The sequence below is a fragment of the Aphanomyces invadans genome (assembly GCF_000520115.1).
Source record: "Aphanomyces invadans strain NJM9701 unplaced genomic scaffold supercont1.10, whole genome shotgun sequence".
Lineage (NCBI taxonomy): Eukaryota > Oomycota > Saprolegniomycetes > Saprolegniales > Verrucalvaceae > Aphanomyces > Aphanomyces invadans.
In genome coordinates this window covers 386,058-401,470 of record NW_008580155.1, presented here as the reverse complement: position 1 = coordinate 401,470, position 15,413 = coordinate 386,058, and the positions used below count along the sequence as shown (strand labels likewise).

Here is a 15,413-nt window from a genome sequence, read left to right as displayed (position 1 = left end):
TCGGATAACGGAATTTGTAGTTCCCTTCCGAGTGACTTTTCTACGGTGTTTTCAAGAAAAATATAAAAATATCCTAGCTTTTGTCGAAAAAGGCCCGAAATAATTTAGCATTATTGGCTAAATATTAACAAATCCATGTGTACGATCAGATAAGAAAATTGTATCCACCATGGCGAACGGAGACCGGAAGCGCGACGCGGCAATGACGACTCCACGGCGGCGAAATAGGTTCCGATTGGAGTATGCCGCGTTCCTAGTGGGAATCGTGATGGTATTTCAGTGGTGGAAGGCGACGCAATCAGGTTCAGCCCCTGTGGTCAAGACCTCTGTCCAGCCTGTCGTGATGTACACCCTCCAGAGCGACCCGAACGTCCACGTGATGGGCACATTTCCTCATGACAAGGCAGCATTTACCCAAGGGCTCCTGGTAGAATCAACGGGTATTCTCATCGAGTCAACCGGTTTGTACCACCGATCGTCGGTGCGACGGGTGAACGTCTCGAATGGCATTGCAAGCCATCACGTGGTGCCGTTCACAGCGGCTGAATTTGGCGAAGGCATCACATGGAACGCTGCCACCGAGACGTATATCGTGCTCACGTGGAAGGAAAAGACAGGCTACGTGTTAGATAAGACCGACTTCCACGTCCTCTCATCATTTGAACTGCCACCGACGACCCGCAACGAAGGATGGGGCATCACAACCATCACCGAGACGCACGAGCTCGTCATGAGCGACGGGTCGAACGTACTACACGTGTGGGACCCTATCTCGCTCACGGAGACCCGTCGGGTGTCGGTGCTCAACGCCGCCGGGCAGCCTGTACACTTCTCGTCCTGTTGTACTGGCACCGCTAACTCACCTTATAGGTGCCCAACTTGAACGAGCTCGAGTACGCGCGGGGCTTTGTCTTTGCCAACATTTGGTATTCGAACCTCGTGGCCCAAATCGATCCGGCGACGGGTGCGGTCGTCGCCATGCACGACCTGTCGTCGTTGAGCCTACAGAAAAACACCGACGGGGACGTGCTCAACGGGATCGCATACGACCCGACCACCGACCTGTTTTACGTGACGGGGAAGCTCTGGGACACCATGTACCTCGTTCGCATTGGGGTGAACCCGTCCACTTAATGGAGGACTCTCTACGTGATGCATGAAACGGAAGCGAGTCCAGTTGCTCACCGTGGCCTTGAAAGCAATATCCACTCGCGAAAGCATTGCCGCCGTATGAACTCCTCGTGTACGCAGACGTCAGGGAGGCTGTGTAGTCCACAACGCCTGCATGTTCGTCCGAAAGGACGGCCTCCAGTGGATGCGACTGCCACAGATAGACGTGGCACTCGCGGGGGCGCAGGAAACCTTCCAAGGATACGTGCGCCGGTCGGGTTGAAGCAGCTTGCTGTCCTGTGTGGACGAGCGAGGCTGTCCATTCTAGCAGAGTCCTCCTTCCAACCGCCAAAAACTTCTCGTGACCTTCCCGTCTCACCGCCTTCATCACACTGACAGAGGTACAACGACGGCGACATCGCGACACGTTGCCAACACCTGCGTCGATATCCCGATGGGAGCAGCATCTCTGGGCCAACCCTCCTCCTTCCCACTGTCGCTTGGACTCGCATGCGACCATCCATCACGACATACGGTCGATCGACAACTTGGCGAAGTACGTTGCGATGACGACGTCGTCGGGCGTACAGTAGCCCACAGGCATCCCACGCAGCCGTGGCCCATGCGCACCGTGGTTGTGACCTGTTTCAAACGCCGCCTGGAAACACAGGCCGTCGCAACGCACACTACGTCCACAACACGTCGGACTACGTTGGCCGTGTCCAGCAACCAAGCACCGCACTCACGACCTTGCCCCCGCTCTCCCGTGATTCGGGTGAGCTACATCATGCGCTCGTCCTGGGCACGCCGTCGACGCCGCCGCTCTGTCATGTGGCGCGCGGCACGTTCATATTCGCTTGGTGTTCAGGCACGACGACGACGTCCTGACACACAAGGACCTCATGCACTTGCAAAGGTTGCCGGAGCGATCCGGATAACAATCGTCACCTCAAGGCAAATCGTGAAATGATTCCGACGTACGTGAACCAGACCCATATCAAGGTGATATTCCGCTTGCGGGGGTTGTGTCGTCCGTCCCGACGTCCCTCCGTCTACACCGTTACACCGCCACACGGGCATGCCTCCCACAAACGAGCGATCGACGCCAGGTTGAGACAGTGTGCGAATTCCCGTCGACGCCGTCGAAACGAAGGCTCGCGATCGGCCATGCTGACCGCTGCGTGCTTCTTCGCCAACTGCGACCACCCTGCTGTCTTTGGCTCGTCCAAATGTGTGCTGCACAAGCACCGGACCAAATGCGTCGTCGACCAGTGCGCGAACCAAGTGTACGCCCGCAATCTGTGCGTCCGACACGGCGGCAAGAAGAAGTGCACGTACGAAGACTGCCAGCTCAACGCACGGATCGGTGAGTTCTGCTCCAAGCACGGCGGGAAGTCGTCGAAAGCCATCTGCACCCATGAAGGATGCACGAAACAAGCCCACAAACGAAAAAAGTGCGTTCGCCACGGCGGTGGCCGCAAATGCAATGTCGACGGATGCGACGTCCACGCGCGTCGAGGTGGGTACTGTGCCCGCCATGGCCGTCAAGCCAAGAACGGCAACCTCGTGTCGTCACCAACGTCGACTGAATCGTCCAAACCTCCCCAAGCCCCTGCAGTTCCTATACAGTGCCCTCCACGATTGACTCGGCTCGCCCTCGATCCGTTGCCACGGCTGGGAATCACCCCAAGACACGCATTCCCTCCCTACAACACAGCGTACAGGTCTTCCCCGTCCGCAGCAACAACGTTGCTTCCGTTCATGCATCCTCCCCAACACCGACATTACGAAATGATCGAGACTGCTCTGCGCCGTGACCACGAGCCGTTTGCGCCGCCGTATGCGTTGCCACCGCCGCCTGCGCCATCCAGCGCGTCCGTGCGGCTCCCCGCGCTCGGTTTTATTCAAAGAGGGCCGCCTCCGACGATGGCTCCGGTGGCCTACGGTCCCCTGTCGTCGTATGCCCCCAACGATCACGTTTTCGAGGTCAGCATTCGTCAATAAACGACTCGCGGCCTGCCCTGGTCTACGAAGTGAATACACCGATACGTTGTGGCCGACGTTGGGTCGCTGCCATCGCTGTTCTGGCTCGAATCGTCATGCGCTGGACGTGGCTTCGTGCGCAGCAAGGGTCTGTGCGATCGTTAAAAGAGTATAGCTCCTTCGTGATCACTGTGACTGGGAGCGATATATGTTGATGACCAAGGCCTCCATTCGGTCCACGACTTGTTTGCATTTCGACCCGACTACACTCTCCTCTGCGGATGACGATGGTTGAATCGAATTCACTGCTTGGTATCATGACGCCGACTGTGTCGACTTCAGAGCAAGAGCTCGAGCGCTTTCCTGCACCTTGCCATCGCATGTACGGTCCTTGTGGTTCATATTGCCCACGTGCCACCAACGCGTTTATGAGATCGATGCATGTAATGACCGCCAACGTGGCAGACTCGATTGCCTTCACACGTAGCGCGGGTGTTGCCATTCGACACGATCGCATTTTGCATGGCATGCTGGCGTGGCGATCACCGCCCTTGTAGAAACGGGTGTCTGTCCATCGTGGCGTCGTGCAGCTGAGCTGTCGAGTGGATATGAGTTACAACTCCAGCGTGAAACACAGCTCCATGGAGCAGCCCCCTTAAGCGGACGGACGGCGGACGGCCACTTCTTGCTGATGTCTGCGCAGTTGGGGGCTGGCTTGGGTGAGCGGATCCCGCCGAATGCCCTACTTGCCTTCGACACGTCATTCAATCACATGGATCATTGTGAGATTACCGCATGCAGCACTGGAGACTTGCGCTTATCCTATGGGCCACACGACATCAGATCGAGGCCGGAACTCAGGCGTCGGTGCACTCAACTTGATCATGGCATCAGATCTGCGGCACCCACGTGATGGTGCACGTGGGTGCGCACTTGAGCTTCCACGGCAATGGACAAGGCGCTCCAGGGACGCCGGAGATGCCGCACGCATCCGTTGTTGTTCATAGGAACCAAGATGCCAGCAGCCGATCGGTGTCGAAGAACAGGGGGCCCCCGAAACTGAGTGTGCGACTGCGACCAAGGCACACACGTCCCAGCGTCCGTGCATGCGTCCCTACCCCCGGGGAGCCCCAAGGGAACGAAATGCAGTCGAACAATCGGAAGAGGTCCGTGCGTTCGAGGAAAACGCAGGGCAAGGTTCCGTGAAAGCCATGCCCTCGCGTCATTGCTGAAGGTGGCGATGATGGAAGCGCCCCGAAGGTCATTTCGGTAGTGTTTTGACAAGCTACGACCGGCCAAGGGCAACTAGGATGCCCATGAATCCATCGAATGCTCCATTGATTGCATGCACCGATGTTGGCCTTCTTCATGGTTGCGACTGCTGGGGGATCGAGAGACAGGTGGCATGGCCATCGTCAAACAGCTTGACACAGGAGAGTGTATCAATCGATTGAATTGCAGTTGATGCACCTGGTGGCTCGCATTCGACGATGCGCGCACTTTCACCACCGATAGAGGCAGCAAGCGCACTGGGGGCGACTCCAGGAGCGCGGCGACGGCGCGCTGGATGTTGAATGAGTTCCGCTGGCCGCATAGTACTAACTCATTGAGTTAGTTAGTCCCTTTAGGAGGATTAGTTAGTCCGAATTGCGGAACCGATTAATCTGTGCGATCTAATCGTCCGGATAAACGAGTTTTGTCGCTACGGGTGCAGACGACGACGAAGATGGGAGGATTGACGTTGGACGAGCGCGTCCTGCATGACGCGGCGGTTGTCCAGACCATTGCGGCGCAACGTACGTCTTCTCGTTGCCGTTCTCTTTGTCAACAGGCATGGTGTAGAGTTGGAAGACCTGTGTATGATGTTGCAGCTGAACGTGCCTTCGCTCCCAACGGACAAGAAGCTGCGACGCAAACTCAGCCGACATGCATGTAGGTTGCAACGAACGCTCCTTTGCTCACGGCGCTATCCTCACAAGCGTGTAGCTACTGTGGGTTTGACGGCAGAAGACATGGATCGTGCCGTTTCGGGCTTGAGCACGATCCTCACGGAAGCGTCCAAGGTAGTCTCAAGGATGTCATGGACGGCACCTCAATGTGGTCTATCGCAGAACGACTTGTCCTCGGCAGACCTGGCGCACTCCATCATGAGCCTTCGTTTGCCTACCACCCACGTTGACGTGCTGACACAGGTATGCGTCCCTCATCAATTGTCCTTGCACTCAAGAAGGATGGATGCAGTACTACGTCGAGTACAAGGACCAGATCAAGGCAGCGGTCGCGTGGAACCCACCGTTGGGAGTACCAGCATACCGATCACTAGACTGGCGATTCGACATGGAGGTGCGCACCGTACCCCCTGCGCCCTGATCTTCACCGTTGTGCCTCCAGCTTGGGACCCGCACATTGCATCACCAAGCAAACCCGGTGCTAACCCTTCAGATCACAACGACCGCCAACGACACTGCACCGCAGTTGGTGCAATGTAGCTATAGTCAGCTCCACGCTCTCCACGACTCCCTCAAACGTGCTTTGAAGGAAACCTCGACTCCCCACGGAAGCCGCATGCAGCGCTATCTCTAACTCCAACGACGTGTAATTCAATGTTTGTTATAGCATTGCTAAATACTGGCCACTCCCAGTGACGTGATCTGAGAGGAGCATCTCGCGGTACGCCACGTCATGAGCGAGCTTCTTCCTCCACACTACCAGCCCCACGACACCCAAACACACGGCAACACCACCCACGGTAATTCCTGCAATGGCTCCACTAGACAGGACAGAAGCCTCGGTCGGCGCAGTTGGGGACTCGTTGCCGATGGTGGCACCAGCAATAGATGGAAATGGAGTGGACGTCGTTGACGGCGCAGGCGGTGTGGATCGTCGGGGGCTGCGAGTGCGGCGCGGGGACGTCATGTCGTTTGAATCGTACGGTTCGTCAGTGTCGTCCGAAGTCGCATTCTCGTGATCAGTCATTGGCGCAGGAGTTGCTTTTGACGATAAAGTGGAAGGGACTGGAGGTTGTGGGAAGGACTGTGGCAATGCGGTGGCGGCTGCGTCGGAAGGACGGGTTGTGGTTGCATTGGTCGATGCATGCGAAATCGATGGTGTCGGTGCGCGAGCAGGCGGAGACGTGGTCGTTGTCTTGGTAGATGCAGGGATCGAAGTGCGGGCTCCGCCACTCGCAGACGTGGCTGAATGGATCGCTGTTGCACATGGTGTTGTCGTGGGTGCAGCGCTCGAAGCACGTGCCTCCGCGGAAGCGCGAGGAGTCGACGGCATTCGAGTCGCTGCGGGGCTCCGAGATTCAATTTTGGAACGTTGCTTTGGAGGCATGAGGAGATACCCGTGACAAGTTGAGCAACCCATCGACCCGGAGCACTGCTTGCACCTCTTTCGCGGCATGAGACGGAGGTTGGCGCAGTTCAAGCAGTCGGACGCCTCGCCTGGCTCAATCGAAACACACCAGCCAGTGCGGCAGTGTGCTTCCGGCATCAAGCCGATACGTCGCACCGTGAGTACCGCTTGAAATGTAGCACTGTATGCTTCATGAGAAGAGGACGGCAGTCCCGTGCTTGTCGGCGCTAGGAAGCCGAGCCCGGCGATGCCACATGCGACGATGCGGCTCAGGCGGCCGATCATGAATGTGCCCGTTCACGCCAAACAAGGTTTTGCACAAGTGCGCCGATGGAACCGTCGATGAAACCGCGACGACCCGCCGAGGACGGTGCCAAAACGTGCGCAAGTCCTGGCGCAACAAACCAACGTGCAGCTGCCGCACGCATCACAGGACGAGATTGACTGTGATCCACGCATTTTGAATATGACGGGACAGCAGCCTGGTATGGCGGTGAAGGCATGTAGGGCGGCCGTGGTGCGATGGTGGCGGGGCCAATCTCCCGCTGTACTGCAATGGCATTTCCTTGCAAAATGGAGACAGGATCTCATTGAGAGTTAAACAGCCTCTAGTTAGCTCTGCATTGCCTTAGACTAGAAGTGCCTCACACAGTGAAGGAGCTTGGAATAGTTTCGTTCCCATCGTGCAGAGGCGGATACAAACTTCGAGCCGCGGACCAGGGGAACGAATGAGCATCTGTGGCTTTCTCGAACTTGCCCATGCTAGCTCGGTATGCCGCGAGGGACTTTTCAGCATGTAGGGGGTGCAGCCTCTGCATGGTGGATGCCCTGGTCGAGTTGACGAATCGCAGCAGTGGTCACAGCAGCTGCAGGCTGCATGGGAAGCGTGCGTTCGATTCCCTGGTTGGAGAAGTTGCGGTGCATGGGGCGGACATGGTCGTCATCGAGAAGCTGCGGTAGTTTTCCGAAGCCGATCGACCAGGGACGGGACGTTGACTTTTTTTGCCTTTTTCCCGCTGGAGGACCACGTGACGCTCTTGACGACGTTCGAGGTGCTGTTATTGTTGCTGCTTTTGCTGTCTTTCCCCTTGGCTGCTTTTCCTTTCCCGCCCTTGCGGCCATGCGCAATGGCGATTTGCATCCGTTTGTACAGCGACGACGCCGTGCTTGGTTCTGCCTGCTTTTCAACTGCACAAGGCAAAGTCGCATCCACGAATTCGCGCTCCGAAGCATCCACATCGGACGGGAGCAAGCGCTGTGGCACCATTGCGTGCAGAGAAGTGTTGCTGCCGTTCGAAGGCGACGGCGCCGCGTCATTCTCTGGTGGAGCCGTCCACCCCGGGCGCGCCACGGGAAGTGGTGGTGGTGGCCCCGCCGCGTCGGATACATCTTCATCTAGCTCTGGCGCGCCACCCAAAAACGTGTCCAGGTCGACTTCATCGTAGTCAAAGTCGTCGCCGTCGACAAACTGTAACACGGATTGAGCGAGTGTGCTGGGGAGCGATGGCTCAACTTACTTTGATGGCAGCGAGAGCGGACGTGAGCTTCTTTCGAATGTGAAACCCACGATAGGCGGACTGAACCTTGGCGGCAGCAGTTGCCGTGTGCATTTGTCTGTCAAGAAGGTGCTGCTGCCGCTGACGCAGTCTGTACTTTTTCCAGACAAGTTGGATATGCCGCGCAGCAGAGGCCATGCGGTATTCGTTCTGCTGGCGTTGCAATTGCTTCTTGGTTGCAGCGACTCGCCACGAGCTCTGGATCCGACCCGCCGCGGCTCGTTCGCGCCGTTCTCGCCGCTGGCGTTCCAGCAGCTGTGATTGCAATCTTCTTCGGCGTTGGCCACCTACAATGGCTTGCCACCTCCGCAGCCACTTTGTTAGCTGGTACTGTCGAACGTGTAGCTTGTCGTCTGCCTCGATGATTCCAGATCGCTGTTCCTCCAGCGCCATCAGTTGCCGCGCTAGGCTCTCTTGCTGTCGGCATCGCACCCAGGCGATGGTGGCTGGAAGCACCTGTTGTTGAAAATGCAGCTTTTGGCGCTGGACGGCTTCCGCGTGTAGTTTTTTCAACCGAAGATGCTCTTCGTGGATGGCATCCTCTCGCTGCTTTTTCCAGATCTGTTCCAATCGAATCGCTTCATCTTGCTGCCGCTTCAAGTCCTCTTGCTGCTTTGCTGCCTGCATAAGCTCTTGCTGCCGTCGGGCCTCCTCCGCTCGCTCTGCCTCTCGTTGGAGTCGTTCCAGGCGCTGCTTTTCTTCGAGGGCGTGCTTGGCTGCTGCGAGTTTCCTCTGCTCGGCTTTGTGTTTTTCCAGGTCAAGTTGCTTCCTTTTCTCCGCTTCCTTTACCTGGCGCTCACGCTCAATTGAAGCGTGAACGGCTCGCTGGTGAACTTCTTCCACTTCCATGGCACTTTGCTCGGCCGATTCCCGCCGGCGGGCCTCGTCGTACTGCTTTTTACGTATCTGGTGCTGTCGTAATTCTTCGGCTTGAGCTTCCAGTCGCATCGCGACTTCACGCTCGACGCGCCGCCTTTCGCACGCCGATTCATCTTCGCGGGCCATACCACCTCTCTCGGCCCCTTCTCGCCTCGCCCTGTCTTCCTTCTGGTTGTGGCGGCGCAGAACCATACCTATCCTATCCTCGGCCATCATGTCGATGATCGCGATGGCCACTTGAGCAGCTTCACGCTCACGCTGAGCTGCCACCTTTGCCACCGCTTCCTCTTCCATGCGTTGACGATCCATCGCCGCCTTCTCGGCCTCGATTTTTCGCTCTCGCTGCAGACGTGCCTCCTCCACTTGTGCAGCAAATGCAGCCATCATGCGATTCCCTTCTTCCAATTCGACTTGTGTCTGGCGCAATGCTACAAGACGGTCGGCTGCGGTCAGGCGTTCGTCGGACGAGTGTGATCGCGTCGAGGCAAGGCGGCGCTGTCGTTCTTCTGTGAGTTGAAGGATCCATGCGGTCATGGGTGCTGGTGCAGGAGGAGCATCTTCGACTGAGGAGATGGCTTGTTCTAGCTCGGGCTCGGTGACTATCGGCGGGGTCGCTACGTTTTGTGCACATTGTTGGACAGGAACAGAGCTTGAAATGCCGTTGCTTGGGGCAACAAAAGGTAATGGTGACGAGGACGGCGTCGTCAAGGAAGGTGCAGGGGTTGACGCCATCGCCATATCATGACGAACGGTGGCAGCAATCTGCGCGACAGAAGCGAGGGCCAGCTGCATGAGCCTGTGGTTTTCGGCGGCGGAAGCGACCTGTGCCTTGGCATCCGCTGCCTGAAGCGCGTGCAAATGGACACAGCGAGGACCGCAGTGGATGGTGCACGGACCAAGACAGAGTGGTGTACAATGGTCGGGGCAACAAAGGATCGCTCCTTCGTCGTCCTGGAGGTCATGGAAAACATGCTCCTCTGGAACCACGGCGATCTCAATGGAGACTCCTGACGTTTCGCGGGATGAAATGACTGGTATGGTACAGGTTTGGAGGTCTTGCAACGACGCTTCAAGTATCGCAAACAGATCGGCGTCGCACTTTGCAGTGGCGGCAGCATACGTATGCCATGTCTCGGATTCAATGGAGAAGTTGGCACTCTCTTCACGCGCCAGCAAGTCGTTGAGGTCTAATCGGCGGTACGGTTCCACGACAACAGCCCCATCGACCCCTGATTCGTCATCCTCGTCCAGGTGGAGCGCGGCCAGCTCCCGCGCCAGCTCTGCCTCCAACGCGTCCTTGACCAACATCTAACAGACTCTGCCAACTGCCAGGCCCATGCCGCCGCGGCGGTCAGACCCTGGGCGAAATCGGAATGGCGGTTTCACCTTAATTAAAGATAGAGCCGTCTTTCTTCAATTTACGCATCTACATGACGTCGCTCCACATGTGCTCCGCGCCGGTGCCGCTGGTCATTTCACGGAACCGAGCGTCCATCGCGGGCGACTGCTCGGAGGTGTAAAGATTTCGCCAGCCGCCAACCTTGACACGACTCTTCTCGGTCTGGACGGCATGCAGGATCGCGCGTAGCAGGGTACTGTCATGTTCAACGAGGCGATCTTCCAGCGCATCTTGACCCAAGAAGCGCGCGATTCGCAAGAGCCCGTCGCGAGGTTCAGCCAGCAAGTATTCGTATGTAAGGAACAGGACATTGTTGTCGCCATGGCGACGAAACCACGGCACGAAGAACTCGAAGAAGTCGCCGAATTCGACATTTCCCGCGAGGAACGCGTCAAAGTAATCGCCCCATATCGCCTGGTCTTGGATATGGCGGTAGTAGTAGGACGCGGACGTGTCTTTGGGATTCCTGCCCACGACAATGTACTTGGCGTCGTCGTGGTGGGGCGTGCGATCGTACGGTAAATGCGTACGGAAGAGACGAACGACATCCTTGGACGTCATGCGCTCACACGCCTCGCGTCCATCGCGTTCCAAGTGGGGCACCGTTGCAGCATCGTCAATCGCGGCTTGTACCGCGTTTTCGTCTTCTCGGAGCAGCGCGATCACAAGGCCTAGGACCCACGACGTACCACAGTCTGGGTACGCACACACGAACACATCCGAGGGACGCGCAGGCAGTGTTTGGCCACTGACAAAGTGCTCGATGGAGTACGTCGGCGGAAGCGGAAACCCGTCGTGGTGGATGAGGTCTGCCAGCATGATCAATGTGTTCTTTGCTGCGAAGCATGGAAAACATACTGTGCATGCAGTTTTGAAATACTCTAATATTTAATACAATATCTACTTACGTAGGTTTCGATGAAAATATATGTCCAGCCCCACGGTTCGAAAAGAGTCACAATATGCAGTTCCGTTGTCATAAAGCAACCCAGCCTCAGTAATTGCACACCACATGTGCTTCGAAACACTTGCTACTTCGTCGAAACGAGCTGGTGGGAATTTCGTCGAGTCGCGAGCGAAAAGATATTCTCTCGAGGATGTTGCACGCTATACCTCCAGTCTATAAATACCGTTATCCGGATGTCGACGATATCCGGTCAATCCGCAACCGTTTCGCAAATTTCGGCCGGGGTCGCCGTCGGTACCGAGATTCCACGGCATTGGATCTTTGGATGAGCGTGAACAAGGCGGCAGTGGTGGCGGTAGGGATGGAAAGGAAGCGGTCCATGTCGGACGTCGACGAGAGCGTACGTTGACGAAGTGATTGACGAGTCAACGTGTGACTTTGCCCACAAACGTAGTTCTTTGACGCACAGGAAGGAGGAGACGGGGCAGTCCCAGTAGCGCCGTCCACGTTCGTCCAGTCGAAATCCCTCGCAAAAGGTATGCAGATTGGTGAATGTTTCGTGAAAGGCCATTGTTACCCACCAACGGCAGGGGACTCGCCTTTGTCAGCCATCTTGGAACAGGAGTCGGTGCGGAAGGTGGAGCCGACGATGAGTGCCTCGTCGTCAATAGAATATCCACGCACGAGTAGCAGCGGCGACGAAGAATCCGTTCGACCGGAGGATGTCTTTGTCGTACGAAATAAGGACACGGGCGAGGTGTTTGACATCCGCGAACTGGACACGAAACCTGTCGACTGCTACACGATGTTTCCGCAAAACTTTGAGCCGCATCTTCGCGACAGCCTCAACGGCGACAGCATTGCGAGGGACAGGGACAGCAGCAGCGGGTCGCTCGAGACGGACAAGAAACCAACCGACAAGCAGCAAGGCCGGTCCGCGTTGTCTGGGTTTCACTTTAAGCGAAAGGAAAAAGTCCCGCCACCCCCCGACGGCAAAACCTACGTTCATGTAGTGTTCGGCTACACGCGAGCTCGAACGTTATGATGTTGGATAGGTGTCGTCGTCGTCCAAGAAAGACAAGCGCGAGTTTGATTGTGTCGCGGAAATGCAGACTCTCCGGCAGCACCACGGGACAATCTGGACGATGAAGTTTAGTCACGATGGCGCGCGCTTGGTCTCTGGCGGTCAAGACGCCATTCTTCGTGTGTGGAAGGTCGACGCGTGCGCCAAGCTCCCATCGACACCACGAGGAATCGAAGCATCGCCGTCGACCGCCGGCACGTCCATGCCATCAAGTCAGCGGCCGCATCTCTTGGAAGGCACTCCCGAGCAGATGTACAACGGCCACACCATGCCAATTGTGGACGTATCGTGGAGCCGCAGCAACTTTATCTTGTCCGCATCCATGGATAAGGTACATGGCCCTCTCTCGTTTGCTCAAATGCCGAGCGCTGGCTGCTTGTAGACCGTTCGCCTGTGGCACATTTCGAAACCAGATTGCTTGCACGTGTTTCAACACCCCGACAGCGTGCCGGCGGTGGATTTTCACCCAAAGGACGATCGGTTCTTCCTCTCTGGCTGTTTTGACAACAAGGCGCGCATTTGGAACATCCCGGACGGATGCGTCGTGTCGTATGTTCAGACGCCTGTCATGATCACAGCCGCGAGCTTCCATCCGTCGGGGAATCGCATCGTTGCAGGTACTGACGACCGTGCATGATCCACGGCATTATCGTCATCGACACGGACAGGTCTATTGAACGGGCAATGCATCCTGTACCAAGTAAGCGCGCACCAAGCCATGAACTACTACACACAGATTGAATGCCGCAATGCGCGCGGCGCGACGCGGAAAGGACGGAAAGTCACCGGCATCGAGTTCTCGCCGGAAGGAAAGTACTTTCTCGTGAGCACGAACGACTCGCGCATGCGCCTTTTCAGCGTTGACAACTACTCCCGCGTGTGCAAGTACAAGGGCTTGGTCAACAATTACCTTCAGATCAAGGGCCGCTTCAGCCAGGATGGCGACTACGTGATCTGCGGGTCGGAAAACGCCCAAGTGTACATCTGGAACAAGAGCGCGGCGCATTCGAGCAGCATGCTACTGGGGCACAAACATGATCGAAACAATGCGTTCGAGTCGTTTAGTGGTATGTCGTTGCATCTTTTCCCTGACGCCAAGTCTCATGCTGGTTTCATGCAGCATCCGACACGACGGGAGGAGTCGTGACAGTGGCGCTCTTTGCCCCTGCCAGCACGTACGCCCTGGTAAACCACGGGACAGATCTCGTCGACAAAAGTGGGAGGGCTGCCGACGACGTCCACGGCAAGGCGTGCACGGGATATATCGTCACGGCCAGCTATAACGGATGCATCAAGGTCTACGAGCGGGTCACAAGGCATGACGGCGTCCGCTAGTTGGAAAGCCGCCCGTGAGGCAGGCATTCGTAGGGTCCCGTCGTCCTCGGCATGTACATCTTCTAATGCAGCATGTACACACGCATACAAGTTGCTCATTCTTGTGTCTCGCGCTTCCACCGAATCGCGCTGCTCCACAAGAATGCTCTGGCGAATTATCGGTGACATTGTCACATTCAACGTGTGCATCGAGTCGCGATTGGTGATGCGGTGGGTACATCGGCGGCGGCGAATGAAGATTGGCGGCTGAGCCTGACTATCACACGCGGTGGCCGCTGCGTCCACAGGACATCGGACCGACGTGGCGCCGCCGCATTGCATGCACGAATGCGACGAGGAACGTTCGTCGTGACATAGTTTGTCCCATTGGGACTTGAATGGTTAGAAATTGCTCGAGCAACGATGAGGACTGAATACAAATTTCAAGATATTTGGATTCGATATTTTGACAATTGTGGAAATACCACGGTCATGGGACAAATTCGGTCGGATTTGTCGTTCCACCAGATTCAAATTTGCAGATCGGATGGCCAAGCTGCAGCTCCAAGGTGCTTTCACGGCGCTTGTCACTCCATTCACCGCCGACGGCGAACACGTCGACTACGATGCACTCCGCCGCATTGTCGAGTTGCAGATTTCCCGTGGGATCAATGGATTGGTTCCCATGGGCACGACTGGCGAATGCCCTACCGTGTCCCATGAAGAACATGACAAAATCGTCGCATCCGTGATCGAATTCGCTGGTGGTCGGGTGCCTGTGATTGCCGGCACGGGTTCCAACAGCACGGCAGAAGCCATCCGATTGACCCAAGCTGCCAAGGACGCTGGCGCCGACGCGTGTCTTGTCGTAAACCCGTACTACAACAAACCATCCCAAAAGGGGCTTTACGAACACTTCAAGAAGATCCAAGATATTGGTCTCCCCGTTGTCCTCTACAACATCCCTGGGCGCACGGGCATCAACATGACTCCTGAGACCGTCGCGGAGCTGTACAAACTCCCCAACATCGTTGCCATCAAGGAAGCTACCGGGTCCTTGGAGCAATCGTCGGAAATTGCCGCGCTGTGCGACATTACGATTCTGTCGGGTGACGATACACTGACGCTGCCCATCATGTCCATTGGCGGGAAGGGCGTGATCAGTGTTTTGTCCAACGCGGCCCCCGAGAAGGTGCTTGCGATCACAGACGCCGTGCGCCAGGGGGACTTCGAGGCCGCTCGTCGCGCGCATTTGGCCTCGGTACGCGTAATTCGTCTGCATTTCACTACTTGATTGCGCTAAGGAGTGTCCTGTGTAGATCAAGCTCTGCAAAACGATGTTCATCGAAACGAACCCGCAACCGATCAAGAAGGCGATGCAGTTGCTTGGTCTGTGCAATGACACGTGCCGTCTGCCGATGGTGTCGTGCTCGGACGAGTCGACCGAAATCATTCGGCAACAGCTCCAAGTCAACAACCTGCTCTAATTGTACATTCATCGCTGTGTTTGAATTCAAAAACTATTCGTCGCGCGATGACCACGCCTCATTTGCTCTGCCCTCGGCGGTTGTGGTGGCGTTGTTGGCGGCTCTCGCCTTGCTTAGCACACCACGCACGTGCAGACCGGCAACCGTGGGAATTCCAGGCCCTGTGCATGTGCTCAAGAAGGCAAAGGATTTTTACGCAAGCTCATGCACGTGGACTCCTACAACGAAGACATTGGCTTTCCCCGTGCCACTGGGTGCATCTTCCAACATTGGACCGATCTACAAACAAGCGTTCCGATCCACCATCACTCCACCAATAGCTTCAATATTTACAGTA

At 56.6% G+C, this 15,413-nt stretch overlaps 8 protein-coding genes across 8 annotated transcripts; 5 read left to right on the top strand and 3 right to left on the bottom strand.

The window, feature by feature from the left end:
• The first annotated feature begins 164 nt into the window (after window positions 1-164).
• On the top strand, window positions 165-1,198 carry H310_05765 (hypothetical protein). Its single transcript, XM_008870581.1, has 2 exons — window positions 165-823; window positions 871-1,198. Exons 1-2 carry the CDS (start codon window positions 170-172, stop codon window positions 1,132-1,134), a joined length of 918 nt encoding a protein of 305 aa, XP_008868803.1. The 5' UTR covers window positions 165-169; the 3' UTR covers window positions 1,135-1,198.
• Window positions 1,199-2,203: 1,005 nt separating this feature from the next.
• Window positions 2,204-3,584, top strand: H310_05764 (hypothetical protein). Its single transcript, XM_008870580.1, has one exon. The coding sequence runs from the start codon at window positions 2,278-2,280 to the stop codon at window positions 3,112-3,114; it is 837 nt and encodes a 278-aa protein (XP_008868802.1). The 5' UTR covers window positions 2,204-2,277; the 3' UTR covers window positions 3,115-3,584.
• Window positions 3,585-4,790: 1,206 nt separating this feature from the next.
• H310_05762 (hypothetical protein) lies at window positions 4,791-6,766 on the top strand. Its single transcript, XM_008870578.1, has 6 exons — window positions 4,791-4,889; window positions 4,936-5,025; window positions 5,080-5,156; window positions 5,205-5,285; window positions 5,335-5,436; window positions 5,485-6,766. Exons 1-6 carry the CDS (start codon window positions 4,820-4,822, stop codon window positions 5,674-5,676), a joined length of 612 nt encoding a protein of 203 aa, XP_008868800.1. The 5' UTR covers window positions 4,791-4,819; the 3' UTR covers window positions 5,677-6,766.
• H310_05763 (hypothetical protein) lies at window positions 5,704-6,735 on the bottom strand (the record flags this gene model as incomplete). Its single annotated transcript, XM_008870579.1, has 1 exon — window positions 5,704-6,735. One exon carries the CDS (start codon window positions 6,733-6,735, stop codon window positions 5,704-5,706), a length of 1,032 nt encoding a protein of 343 aa, XP_008868801.1.
• A 251-nt stretch (window positions 6,767-7,017) lies between the features above and the next one.
• On the bottom strand, window positions 7,018-10,269 carry H310_05761 (hypothetical protein). The gene is made up of 2 exons (XM_008870577.1): window positions 7,968-10,269; window positions 7,018-7,918 (listed from the first exon to the last, which is right to left on the bottom strand). Exons 1-2 carry the CDS (start codon window positions 10,191-10,193, stop codon window positions 7,391-7,393), a joined length of 2,754 nt encoding a protein of 917 aa, XP_008868799.1. The 5' UTR covers window positions 10,194-10,269; the 3' UTR covers window positions 7,018-7,390.
• On the bottom strand, window positions 10,260-11,127 carry H310_05760 (hypothetical protein). The gene has a single exon (XM_008870576.1). It carries the CDS (start codon window positions 11,101-11,103, stop codon window positions 10,312-10,314), a length of 792 nt encoding a protein of 263 aa, XP_008868798.1. The 5' UTR covers window positions 11,104-11,127; the 3' UTR covers window positions 10,260-10,311.
• A 337-nt stretch (window positions 11,128-11,464) lies between these two features.
• On the top strand, window positions 11,465-13,708 carry H310_05759 (hypothetical protein). Its single transcript, XM_008870575.1, has 7 exons — window positions 11,465-11,591; window positions 11,646-11,727; window positions 11,782-12,200; window positions 12,247-12,606; window positions 12,658-12,892; window positions 12,944-13,342; window positions 13,396-13,708. The coding sequence occupies exons 1-7, from the start codon at window positions 11,517-11,519 to the stop codon at window positions 13,608-13,610; spliced, it is 1,785 nt and encodes a 594-aa protein (XP_008868797.1). The 5' UTR covers window positions 11,465-11,516; the 3' UTR covers window positions 13,611-13,708.
• Window positions 13,709-14,125: 417 nt separating this feature from the next.
• On the top strand, window positions 14,126-15,252 carry H310_05758 (dihydrodipicolinate synthase). Its single transcript, XM_008870574.1, has 2 exons — window positions 14,126-14,850; window positions 14,909-15,252. The coding sequence occupies exons 1-2, from the start codon at window positions 14,137-14,139 to the stop codon at window positions 15,074-15,076; spliced, it is 882 nt and encodes a 293-aa protein (XP_008868796.1). The 5' UTR covers window positions 14,126-14,136; the 3' UTR covers window positions 15,077-15,252.
• Window positions 15,253-15,413: the final 161 nt, after the last annotated feature.

Excerpts from the sequence above, each read along its gene's own strand:
- H310_05759 (XM_008870575.1), top strand. The coding sequence starts at position 11,517 with ATGAGCGTGAACAAGGCGGCAGTGGTGGCGGTAGGGATGGAAAGGAAG. Across the intron at positions 12,201-12,246 it reads ACGGCAAAACCTACGTTCAT|GTGTCGTCGTCGTCCAAGAA; the intron begins GTAGTGTTCGGC and ends GATGTTGGATAG. Across the intron at positions 12,893-12,943 it reads GGGGAATCGCATCGTTGCAG|GTCTATTGAACGGGCAATGC; the intron begins GTACTGACGACC and ends CGACACGGACAG.
- H310_05764 (XM_008870580.1), top strand. The coding sequence starts at position 2,278 with ATGCTGACCGCTGCGTGCTTCTTCGCCAACTGCGACCACCCTGCTGTC.
- H310_05762 (XM_008870578.1), top strand. The coding sequence starts at position 4,820 with ATGGGAGGATTGACGTTGGACGAGCGCGTCCTGCATGACGCGGCGGTT. Across the intron at positions 4,890-4,935 it reads CCAGACCATTGCGGCGCAAC|AGTTGGAAGACCTGTGTATG; the intron begins GTACGTCTTCTC and ends GGCATGGTGTAG. Across the intron at positions 5,437-5,484 it reads ACTGGCGATTCGACATGGAG|CTTGGGACCCGCACATTGCA; the intron begins GTGCGCACCGTA and ends TTGTGCCTCCAG.
- H310_05761 (XM_008870577.1), bottom strand. The coding sequence starts at position 10,193 with ATGTTGGTCAAGGACGCGTTGGAGGCAGAGCTGGCGCGGGAGCTGGCC. Across the intron at positions 7,919-7,967 it reads CCGCTCTCGCTGCCATCAAA|TTTGTCGACGGCGACGACTT; the intron begins GTAAGTTGAGCC and ends TCCGTGTTACAG.
- H310_05760 (XM_008870576.1), bottom strand. The coding sequence starts at position 11,103 with ATGCTGGCAGACCTCATCCACCACGACGGGTTTCCGCTTCCGCCGACG.
- H310_05765 (XM_008870581.1), top strand. The coding sequence starts at position 170 with ATGGCGAACGGAGACCGGAAGCGCGACGCGGCAATGACGACTCCACGG. Across the intron at positions 824-870 it reads TCAACGCCGCCGGGCAGCCT|GTGCCCAACTTGAACGAGCT; the intron begins GTACACTTCTCG and ends CTCACCTTATAG.
- H310_05758 (XM_008870574.1), top strand. The coding sequence starts at position 14,137 with ATGGCCAAGCTGCAGCTCCAAGGTGCTTTCACGGCGCTTGTCACTCCA. Across the intron at positions 14,851-14,908 it reads GTCGCGCGCATTTGGCCTCG|ATCAAGCTCTGCAAAACGAT; the intron begins GTACGCGTAATT and ends TGTCCTGTGTAG.